General features: G+C 38.7%; 1 protein-coding gene across 6 annotated transcripts in view; it reads right to left on the reverse strand.

Moving 5' to 3' along the window:
* The window catches only part of SUSD1 (sushi domain containing 1), a 131349-nt gene that overhangs the window by 91376 nt on the left and 27816 nt on the right, over positions 1-12157 (reverse strand). For all 6 annotated transcript variants that reach the window (XR_005030832.2, XR_005030831.2, XM_036915656.2 and 3 more), the window contains exons 4-5: positions 11160-11312; positions 10331-10510 (exon numbers count right to left, since the gene is read on the reverse strand). Coding sequence is in view for 4 of the 6 variants with exons in the window: in XM_036915656.2 (XP_036771551.2) it covers positions 10331-10510; positions 11160-11312 (333 nt within the window). In the remaining 2 variants the exon portion in view is untranslated. The remainder of the gene's footprint in view (positions 1-10330; positions 10511-11159; positions 11313-12157) is intronic.

The following is a 12157-nucleotide window of genomic DNA, read 5'->3' on the forward strand; positions in this document are numbered from 1 at the left end:
ATAAAAACCAAATGAGTATTCATATTTGAACTGACTGTTTATAGTTCATAATGCATTAGCAAAACCGAAAGTTTCTGTGATGACTGCCCTTGTACTGTTCACTATGTAACTTATTCATTATGTAAGAATTTGTTCTACATGTAAGAACTTGTTTGTTATGCCTCAGAAGATTGGAGACTGACAAAAATTAGGCTTGGGGTGGAATAATGATTGTGCATTGAGCATTGACTCCCCTATACAGAATTTTATTGTCGTTAACCACCATTTGATCAATAAATATGAGAGATGCCCTCACAAAAAAAAGAAGGACAGACTTCCAATAGTAAAATAAATTAGTAACCGGGATGTAATGTATAGCATAAGGAATATAGTCAAGATATTGTAACAGCCTGGTAGGGTGATAGCTGGAACCTAGAATTATGTATATAAATGTTCTACCACTGTGTTGTACACTTGAAACTCATGTAATGTAATACTGTGTGTCAACTACCCTTCAATAAAAAATAATTATTTAAAAAAAAAAAAAAAAAAAAACTTAAGTCCATTTACTGAGATAAAGCATTCAAAATACAGAAAATGGTTTGATCTGTTCCCAACTCTCCATCAGCCATTTGTGGCCTTTGAAATAGGTGGCTTCTATGAAATGAGCTTCTGATAGGGAATTGGTGTATTTAACAGAATTTCCCTCCTCTCCAATCCATGATGGATGCTGTAAGTCTGCTGCAGAGCCCCAGAGTTGTCTTCCTGAGGGGGGAGGCCTCCCAGAGAAGGGTTTTCATCTGTTGTCACTGGCCCTATCCTTCAGACCCTCAATCCAACAACCCAAACCACCTGAACAGTTGATTGGCTCTGAGATTTTTTTTTTTAAAGAGTTAGTCTCTGGTCAGTGCAGATTCAAATCATGAGCAGCTATGGGACCAGAATGAGGTGGTCATTTCATAAAAATTTCAACCCTGTCTACCTCTCAAGTCCCGCATTTGCTCAAAGAGATTTATTCCCTTTTCATATGTGTTTACCAGACACAAGACCCCTTGGTCCCCGTGTTTTCCCAGCATCAAACCCTTAGACATATTTCCGGGCCCAAAACATTCCAAGACACAAGGATATTTGCGTGTACATGAGCGACCAACCAAAAAGGTGGTTAATGTTTCACAATACTGTCCAGTCACTATTGACATCTAAAACATCTTCTACTTTAAGCCAGAGTTCAGTTACAGCAGGAAATGGAGGGAACATCGATGAAGAGATTGAGGGTATAGGCTTATCCAGATTTATGGACCTTGAAGCTGGGATTCTAGAGAGCACACTGAAGAGGTTTAGGGGGGAACCCAGGGACAGACAGTTGCATTAGGGGAGAGGCACAGATACTAAAGGGATACGAGTAGAGAAGACAACTAATTGGCTTCCCTCTTGGACATGAGTAAGAATAATGGAAGGCATGATGGCTTTAGTTGAAGCTGCAAGACTTTTTTTTAATTGACACCAAAAATACTAATTTGGGAGTTGATGAGCAATCAATAGCCTTGTCTCTAGGGACTAATGTTCAGAGGCTCAGGTAGATGCCCAGTGATAGGCAACCTTGAGCCATGATTCCATGAGTCCCCATCACAGAGCTATGCAATTTGGACAGTCCCCTGACAAAAGACATTTAAAGAAGATTCTAGCATGGCTTGCATTAAACACATGGTTCTAAAAAACAGCTATACATTTGAATCACTTGGGAAGCTTTTAGAAAACACACACACTGGAGTCTCACAACCCCTCCATCATCCAGAGATAATTCTTCTGAATCAGTAGTGCTGAGTTGGGTCCTTGGCCTGCAATCTTGCAGAACATGGCACTGTCACAGATACTCCCACCATGCTTAAAAGAGATGTCAGCCACTGTCACTTCTACTCAGACCAATGGTGCCCAAGAAAGCATGTAGCTCCTATGAAGAAACACTCAAACATCAATCCAACAGAGGCTGCAATAGGTGGTAATAAAAATATGGTTCTACATGAAAAGCCCCAAGCTTTCACCATCACAAGAAGATAAGCCATTTAAAAATGGTTTACATCTAAAGGAAAGAAAAGAAATAAGCTGCACAAAATTTCATTGCATATGCATTGGGGGTATTCATGAAAGCACATGTTTCTCTGGCTAATTACATTATTAAGTAACAACATTTGGCTGTGCATCAGGAATATAGTCAACTAATAATGAACATGGCTGAGAATTTTTCCTTACTGTCCTATTATCTGTGATTTTATTCAAATAATCAACTTCAAAATAGGTCTCCCTGGGAGGAAAATGTATTGCGCCAGTGTCAAGGACCACATTCATATTATAACTCTAATTCATATCTTGAAGGTAAAAATGTTTCCGCACTGCTAGCTTTAACATTCTACCAAGAAAATATTCCAGAAGGAAATCAGATGAAAGGTATAGGCAATTAATGGGCATCTAATCACCAACTGACTTGTATCACCAATGTCATCTACATTGGGTGCTGTTTATTATAAACATCAGCACAATAATGTGACTGATTACAGAAATAACATAGGAATATAAGATTTCATCTAAAACCATTTCAGAGAGCAATAAATATGAAGCTGAGAAAGAAAAAAAGTGACCAATAATGTCTGTAAGTTGAGTCAGACATTTTGCCAACTGGGGAATGAATGATAGGCCTATTCCACTTACTTATATTGACCCCAAAAAATGGTCCCAGAAAAATTAACTACTAGATGGAAAACTCTGGCAAAAGAGCAGAAACAAGTATAAAAACTGAAGAAAATCACATTGAAGTCAGTTTTCATTGTCACCCAACAACAAAAATAAGTCTCTATTGTGTCTTAGAATCATATCGGAATTCCACACCTCCTAGAAATGAGTGTAGTGTGGTAGGGGTAAGTGACAGACAGTGTAGGCAGATTAACACCAGGGTCTACACTATACTCATGTTGTGGATCAGATGATTCGGCACTCATACCTCTACTTCCTTCATCTGTTTCATTTGTAAAAATGTTCTTTTCCACCCTTACTAGTAAACTCTTTGTAGGCAGTACCTGTGTCCTATATTTTTTAAATATCCCCTGTAGTCATGCAAGTTATTAATATGATTATGAACATTAACCTTTTTGATGTTTATATTTAAGAAATATGGCCTAAGGAAAGGGGCAGACAAATGTAACCTGACCACAAAACTTCATGCACTGTGTGGTTTGCTCCAGATTTGGCCAGTAGAGTTAGACCCTCATTCCAGGATCACCTGGGCACTGCATTACCTGTATCATCAATGATGTGGGTTAGAATCTAACATCTCAATATGTGGCAACTTCCATTTAGAAAATGTTATTGCAATCATCAAAGGAAAATGGGAGGGATAGAGTATGTGGTGAAGCACACTCTCAAGAGTAGCTTATTAACTGCCATAACTAAGCTAATGAGCTCTTGAGGACTAGAAAGTCCACTTGCCCTTAGGCAGCAGGAAAAAAAATTATTTTCTGATGTATTTTGTATTCTAGTCTTCTGTGAACTTTAGCCTCGACAAACAATACACGTCCTACAGATCCTGTTCATAGAGAAAGCTCGTCTGTAAGAAAAGAAAACTTTAATTTCTACATGACAGTACTTATTGTCAGCAAAGGGTGTCTAGTATGGAAACAGCTAGAATTTAAACACTTCAGAAATGGAAGAGGAGAGGAGAGAGTAGGTAAAAGCATACATGCTAGAAAGAAAAAAAAGAGTTTATCAGTGTGTCTCCTGTGAGGATCATCCGTATTTCGAGGTGATAATGTTTTTTGTGCTTTGAACTGCATATGAGTCTCTCTCTTTTCAAAAAAAAAAAAAAACAAGCAAACCTCTTCATTTTAAAGCTCAAGTTGTAAATAGAATATTTGAATTGGAAACCAATAAATAAGGTACCATGAAAGCTGAAAAATTTTCGAACTTCCCACTGTTTAGTAGGAAGTTTCAGGATGATCTTAATTTTTGTTAGAAACATTCCGTCACTCCCCATACATTAAGACTCTCTTATAATGATGGCACTACTTATCCAGCAAAGCAACTGCTTTGTACCAAGCACAGTGCCAAGGGCTTTTTATAATTATCTCATTAAATCTTCAAATACCCTCACAGGATGAAAACAAGCTTATCCCCATCTACAGAAGGAAACTGGAGTTTAGAGAAGTTAGAGGTGGTTACATAACTACTAAGTTGCTCAGCCAAACTCACACAAGTCTTTCTGATTCTAAAGCTGTGGCAGTGTCATGTCCAATGTCATCATCCATTTTGCACAAATGACTCTACCCACTTGTGACATCATTTTAACGGCATTCACTTGGCACAAGAATAACTGAACTTTGTTGCATGCAGCGAGAAGACAATACTGTATTTTTTTAATGACTTAAAAGATCATTAAATAGTGAGGTGCCAGAAAATCTACTTCAAAAGAACCAAACCTCCCACCACCTAGAACACAAGATAAGTGCACCGCCACTCTACCCTGCTCACCCATGGTGGACGTGGGCAGTCGATCACAGCATTCTTTCCCACCGTGTCCGGATGTGGTCTCAAAATCCTCTCCACACCACTACTGAAAATTCAGGCAGCAGGGCCAAAAAACTTGTCTGCCACCCCTCAGCTGAATGCACTAATTTGTGTCTAATTGATGTCAAAATTTTTTCAAACTCTTCCCAACTTTGTAGAGACGAGATGGGGCTCCACTAAGAAAATCTCAAAGGATGAAGAGCTGACTCAGCAACAATATATACCTTCTGGGTGGGTCCTGGACCACACTGTGCATGGAGGCATGTTTACCTGGCATCCCCCTCCTTCTAGGGCCCTCCAGCTTCTCACCATTGCCTCCCATGTGCTCACTAAGGCTGCTTCTACACGAAATTTGCCTATAGAAAAGTACTTTGGGTTGTCATCTTGATGTATAGGCTAGTGACATAAGGCAAGTCACTTCCTGTCTCTGGTTCATAATAGAAAAAATCTCCATTATTAGTTGTAAATACGTGTGAAATGAGAAATAGCCTATTAATCACTATTAATCACATCAGAAGGCATTTCTAAAGATCAAATGAACCAATGATTATGGGGGAAAAAAACCTCATCTTAAAGTGCTGGTCACCTCTAGAAATCAGGCTCTGCTCTTTCTAGACTTTAGAAACCATGTCCCATCTTTGTTAACCAACTCAAAGGAGAAACTCTGCCTTTGCAATCGGCCCACAGCGCTGGGCCACCCATCCTGAGCGGGCCATGGGCATGGGTAGGGCACACCAGGTCAGCCTCCAGGCCTCGTTCTTGGTTGATCAAAGCAGAGAAATGTCATGCCAAGTGAGAAGCAAGCACGAAGGTCCACAAGACAAAGTAAGGCCCAAATCCTCTTGGCTTCAGAGGACATGGCTAGGAGTTTGGATTTTATTCTAAATCCAGGGGCCATTTTAATGTTTTCAGAAGAGTTTTAAGCAAGAGAAGAGGATAATCTAATTTATGTGTCAAGAGGTTCATTCTTGCTGCTGCGTGGGGATTGGGCTGGAGGAGGTAGTGTTCTGGAAGTGTACAAGTGGACTTTTAAAGGGACTGTTCAGGACCAGACACACTGTCAGTGAGAATTCCCACCAAAAAGGCAGACAAGGCCCCATAAAGTATGGGAGCAGATCTGGAGCAGGTCTTCCCAGAATGCTCCAAGCAGTCTGCCTACACTGCAAACCACTCCTCACTGGACCCTCCCCAGGAGGCACACCACTCAGAAGAAGAGCACAAATGCCAGCCCTTCCATGTAACCACCCCACTTCCCCACTGGGACTCCCCTAGTCTTTTCCTTCCTTCTCACATAAATCTCAGGAGCTCACCCTTACATGAGAGCTGGTGGAGTGCCTGTCTTTCCCCTCCTCCCAGACCCAGGGCTTGCTCAGTCACAGGATCTATGTAGCACTATTCGTAGTGTCAGACCAGGACCCTGGATTTTCTGCTGCTGATGACACAGTTAAAGCAATCCCCTCACCTTGTCCCCAGCTTGGGTAAATTGTAGAAACTTAAGTTCTTTAGGCTGCCGCTTACACTTGCATTCTGAAAATTAAAACAATAATAACAAAATAATAGCAAACGCAACCTAGAGATTCTTTCTCTTCCAGAGAGTTGATGGAAATGTGGGACTGATGTTTCCATAAATCCTTCCTAAATCAGACCAGTGGCCAGAGGGGCCCCTTCCAGTAGAGGCTTTCTTCCTCAGTTCCAGCTCCCACTTCTGAGGCCTACTCAGAATGGGGGACCCATGTCACAGGGCCCCAGCCCGGGCAGCCGAGCCTCCAGGAACGCAGTAACTGCAAGAAGGCAAAGAACAGGAGCCACCAACTGCACCACCTGTGGCGGGGAAGTCTGTTGCTGGACACAAAGCTGTGCCTGTAACACACAGCTGCTCCCCTCACGAGAACCTGCTCCTCAGCGTCATCCAAGTTCACAGTTTGCTAGTGTTTTTACTGGAATTCCCAATTCCTGTGCCTTTATAACTGAGCTAAAAAGACAGTGCCGGCTGGCACATGGCCCAGATTCAGGCGCCCCAAGGGGTGTGCTTCGAGGAGCAGGCCCAGCCCTGGGAGGCCAGCACCATGTGGTGATGCAGGGGAGGAGGGGGAGGGTGACGGCAGGCAGAGGGAGCAGTTATCAGAGGAAGGAAGACAGAAGGGAAGAGCTTCTGAATAACAGTTCTCTGGGGAATGTAACAAGTACTCGCCTCTAAATTAACTTTCTCCTTCCCAGTCCAATAATCCAGATGACTACTAATCTCAAAGTAATAAAAATTGTTTTATGTGGGGCTTCCTATATAAGTCCTTAGGGAGTTCTTTGACATGCATTTTGGCACATTTTAATCTAAGTTCTGCACTTTAATTGATCCATTGAAAGATAATGAATGTTAGAACTAAAATGTACTTTTATAATATCTTAACCCCCAGGATGATAATTGATGATTAAAATGCATTTAGAGCCTGAATTCCAAGTCAGAATAGCAAAAGGATTAATTTAGTCATGTACATCACTTAGGTTTCTCAGCTATGCAATCAATTCAGTGAAAACTGGTTTTTTCTTTTTTCCAAAATGGTAACAGCTTTTTTACTTTGTCTAATATGTTAAAAAATGCCTTCAATATGGAAAGTATAGAGAATATAAAAATCATCCTGGATCCCCACAATGAAAATTTAACACAGTTAGTATTTTTATACACAGCCTTCTAAAATTTTTCATAAGCATATATGCACATATGAACTTTTTCTAAATTAAGATGTTATCCATACAGTAGGCCACTCATTAATAAATTTTTATTACACTGTTAACATTTACCTATGTCAAAAAAAAAGTATTTTTCAACATCATTTTTATTGGCTACTTAATATTCCATTTTATGTACATGTCATGATTAAGTTACTCAATCTCTTATTGATAATCATTTGGATTGTTTCCAATATCATAAAAAACTATAATTAAATATAACTATAGAAAAATTTTAAATACGAGTGGCTTACACTTTTCTCTACAAATAAGTTTGAATATCTGGACAAAATACATTATTTTCTATGAATATGTAAATTATCAAACTGGATACAAAAAGGGATAGGACTCTTAAACAGATTAATAAGTATAGAATTTTTTTAAAAACAGCCAAAAGTTAAGACACTCTTGAGAGTAACTAAAGAAGACACCACTAAATGGAAATACATCTCATGCTCATGAATAGGAAGAAGTAATATTGTTAAAATGTCATCCTGCCTAAAGCAATCTACAGATTCAAAGCAATCCCTATCAAAATATCAACAGCATTCTTCAAAGAACTAGAACTAATAGTTCTAAAATTCATATGGAATCACAAAACACCCCGAATAGCCAAAGCAATCCTGAGGAAGAACAAAGCTGGGGGCATTATGCTCCCCAACTTCAAGCTCTACTACAAAGCCACAGTAATCAAGACAATTTGGTACTGGCACAAGAACAGACCCATAGCTCAATGGAACAGAATAGAGAGTCCTGATATAAACCCACATACATATGGCCAGTTAATATACAATAAAGGAGCCATGGATATACAATGGGGAAATGACAGTCTCTTCAACAACTGGTGTTGGTAAAACTGGACAGCTACATGTAAGAGAAAGAAACTGGATTACTGTCTAACTCCATACACAAAAGTAAACTCAAAATGGATAAAAAACCTGAATGTAAGTCATGAAACCATAAAACTCTTAGAAGAAAATACAGGTAGGCAAAAATCTCTTGAATATAAACATGAGCAACTTTTTCCTGAACACATCTCCTCGGGCAAGGGGAACAAAAACAAAAATGAACAAATGGGAATACATCAAACTAAAAATATTCTGTACAGCAAAGGACACCATCAGTAGAACAAAAAGGCATATAGAAGAATATATTCATAAATGATATATTCAGTAATGGGTTGACATCCAAAATATATAAAGATCTCACATGCTTCAACAACCAAAAAGCAAATAACTCTATTAAAAAATGGGTAGAGAACCTGAACAGACACTTCTCCAAAGAAGAAATTCAGATGGCCAACAAGCACACGAAAAGATACCCCACATCGCTAATCGCTCATTAGGGAAACACAAATTAAAACCACAATGAGATATCACCTCACACCAGTTAGGATGGTGAACATCCAAAAGACAGGCAACAACAAATGCTGGCAAGGATGTGGAGAAAGAGGAACCTTCCTACACAGTTGGTGGGAATGTAAACTAGTTCAACCATTGTGGAAAGCAATATGGAGGTTCCTCAAAGAACTAAAAATAGAAATACCATTTCACCAAGGAATTCCACCAAGGATTTATTGGATGTAATCTGATTCGTTTCACCCAAAGAAAACAAGAATTTACCCAAAGAAAACAAGATGCCAGATTCAAAACATGCACCCTTATGTTTATCGCAGCACTATTTATAATAGCAAAGAATGGAAGCAACCTAAGTCTCCATCAGTAGATGAATGATAAAGAAGATTTGGTACATATACACAATGGAATATTATTCAGCCATAAGAAGAAAACAAATCCTACCATTTGCAACAACATGGATAGAGCTAGAGGGTATTATGCTCAGTGAAATAAGCCAAGTGGAGAAAGACAAGTACAAAATGATTTCACTCATTTGCGGAGTATAACAACAAAGAAAAAACTGAAGGAACAAAACAGCAGCAGACTCACAGACTCCAAGAATGAACTAGGGGTTACCAAAGGGGAAGGAGTTGGGGAGAGTGGGTGGGAAGGGAGGGATAATGGGATTAAGGGTCATTACGATTAGCACATATAATGTAGGGGGAGCAAGGGGAAGGCAGTATAGCACAGAGAAGACATGTAGTGACTCTATAGCATCTTACTACACTGATGGACAGTGACTGTAATGGGGTGGGGGAGGGACTTGATAATATGGGTGAATGTTGAAACCACAATGATGCTCATGTGAAACCTTCATAAGATTATATATCAATGATACCTTAATAAAAAAATAAATAGCCCTAAGTCTACCCTTCCAAAAGTGCCACATCCAGATGGCTTTCCAGGTGAAATCTCGCAAATCTTTAAAAATTCTATTTTTAGTATTCCAGAAAATAGAGAAAGAAGGAAATGCTTTCACATTTTCCTTAGAAATTCAGAATAACATTGATACCAGACCCAACAGAAATGGCATAGAAAAGGAAAATAGATCAGTATCACTTCTGAATATCAATGCAAGAATTCTAAGTATAATTTAGCAAATATAATCCAGATTAAATGCATAAAACACCAAAGACCCAGAAGAATCCATTCCAGCAATTATTACTGATTATTACTGGAAATCTAATATAATATTTTAAGGATTGAATGAGTCTACATATATATAGACTGCTTAGAACAGAACTTAGCACATAGCCCTATATCAGTATACATAAGAACATAAGTAGATACACATAACATTAAAAAGCCAAGATCATGAATGAATAATAAAACACAAAAAACCACTGTCATGAAAGTCAGGAATAAGAAAAGAATATTCAGTCAACATTACTATTTAAATTTTTGTTCTGAAAACACTAGCCAAGTGGTCAATCAAGAGAAAATTACAACTTATAGAAATATAGAAAAGCTTAAAAAATGGAATTATTGTTATTTGTAGATGATAAGATTCTATTCCTGAAAATACCAAGAGGAACAACTGACAACCTATTAAAAACAATAGGGATTTATTGGCTATATCTGATTCATTTACTACCCCCAAAGAGAAACTGAGAGAGAAAAATGAAAACAAGCAAAAAGTGATATAAGCTGGGAATATGAACCTTTTGGAAACTCACCTTGGCAGTTTAATTTGGGGGACTCCCATGTGCCCAAGGCTGTGCAGCTTGAAACTGTATCTTCTGAATCACTGAGAAATCCTTCTTTGCAGGTATAACGAACCTGGCTGCCAAGCCTAGAGGTATAATTTCCTATGATATAACCATCTGGGACTTCAGGAGGGGCACCACAGTCTATTTCTGAAAATAAATTAATGTGAAACTCATTACTATGTGAATGAGATTTTTTAAAAATTTTAATCTCTTTCTACCTTTACCCCATCCTTCCCCCTAACACACACACCCCTGAGCCTTATTTTACATAGGCTGGTTTATTTCCACTTGACTTCTGCACATGTTCCAATGTTTGTCTATTCAATTTTCTGGCCTTCCACAGGTAATTACATCTATAGATGCACAAAGCTGATAGAATTTGACAATCGACCCTCACTAATTCACACTAATTAAAGAGAAGCCTAGCTCAGTGAAGCAAAAAGTTTGATTTTCAAAAAACCTTAAGATATATATGCCTTTATAACTTCCAGGGTCACTTTTGAGATACTGGTCCTTATCAGATCAGCTGTGTTTACTATCTAACATAGTGTTTAATATCAAAATAGCTATTAACTGCTAAAAATCCTTGAAGTTTACTAATTTTAGTTTTTTTAATATTGCCCCTGCTACCAGTGTTGGTATTTGCTATATTTCATAAGTATGAAAACATGCAAAGGAATAGATAATCTCCACTCATATCCCCAACACAGACCTGCAGACACAGGCTCAGAGCAGCAGAAAGTTGTCACCAACAGAATCTCACCTTGAGATGTTATATTCTTCAGTAAAAACCTACCTGTGCATGATGTGGCATCTCTGGTCGGGTGGAAAGGCTCGGGCCCGCTCTTTGGTAAGTATCCATCCAAACAGTAGCATTCAAAGCTGCCGTGAGTGTTCACACACCGTCCTCCTTGCCTGCACAGGCCGGAAACCTCACACTCATCTACATCTTGAGACCCATCCCAAATCCAAGAAGGAAAACAGAAAAAGAAAAAAAAAAAAAAAAAAAAAAAAAAAAAAGGGAAGGGGGGGAAATTGTGACAGTCATTTCTCACATTCTCAATCTACCTTTATGAATGGATGTATTTGTTTGCAATTGTATCATGAATTTTATTCTACTCTGTAAGGGTTCTTCTTGTATATCCTTTACAGCATAGGTACTAAGAGGTGTTCAATAAATACTTGCCTACATGTTCTAGAAATTTATATTAAACTAATAACCATTACCATCTTTCCGACACCCAACAAAATGAACCCAAAAAAGTATGCTAAAAATAAATTCAATTACCTTAAAATAAGGATGACCTCCACCTCATACTAAAATATCTGAAGGAGAACTCCAAATACAAAACAATTCAAACCAGCGTGAAAAATCCTTCCCAGCTCATGATTATTGGATGGTAAGGCAGATAGTAAGGGGATAATTCAAAAGGGTCTGACTAATTTTACTGAGATTGCAAGGGCTTGAAACAGGCTTCAAGAAGGACAAGACATGCCCATTGGCAGATGCTCCCTTGACTGAAGATTGGCAAACTAACAGGTAAATGAGTAAAAACCACACAGTAATTCAGAGACTGGAGAAGAAACCTCTTTGCCAGGTAACAGTTTTTACCCCCAAAAGTGGCTTAGAGAACATAATGTAAACCTTTAGGAATTCTACCAGAGCCATACACACACCCATATTACTTGGAGAAAAAAGTACCTTAAGTGAAATGGGACTTTTCCCAGAATATGTGCAAGAACCATTGGGGGCACAGAGGACAGGTAACAGCATGACTTAAGAAAGCCTGATGA

This window comes from Manis pentadactyla, chromosome 3 (genome assembly GCF_030020395.1).
Source record: "Manis pentadactyla isolate mManPen7 chromosome 3, mManPen7.hap1, whole genome shotgun sequence".
NCBI lineage: Eukaryota > Metazoa > Chordata > Mammalia > Pholidota > Manidae > Manis > Manis pentadactyla.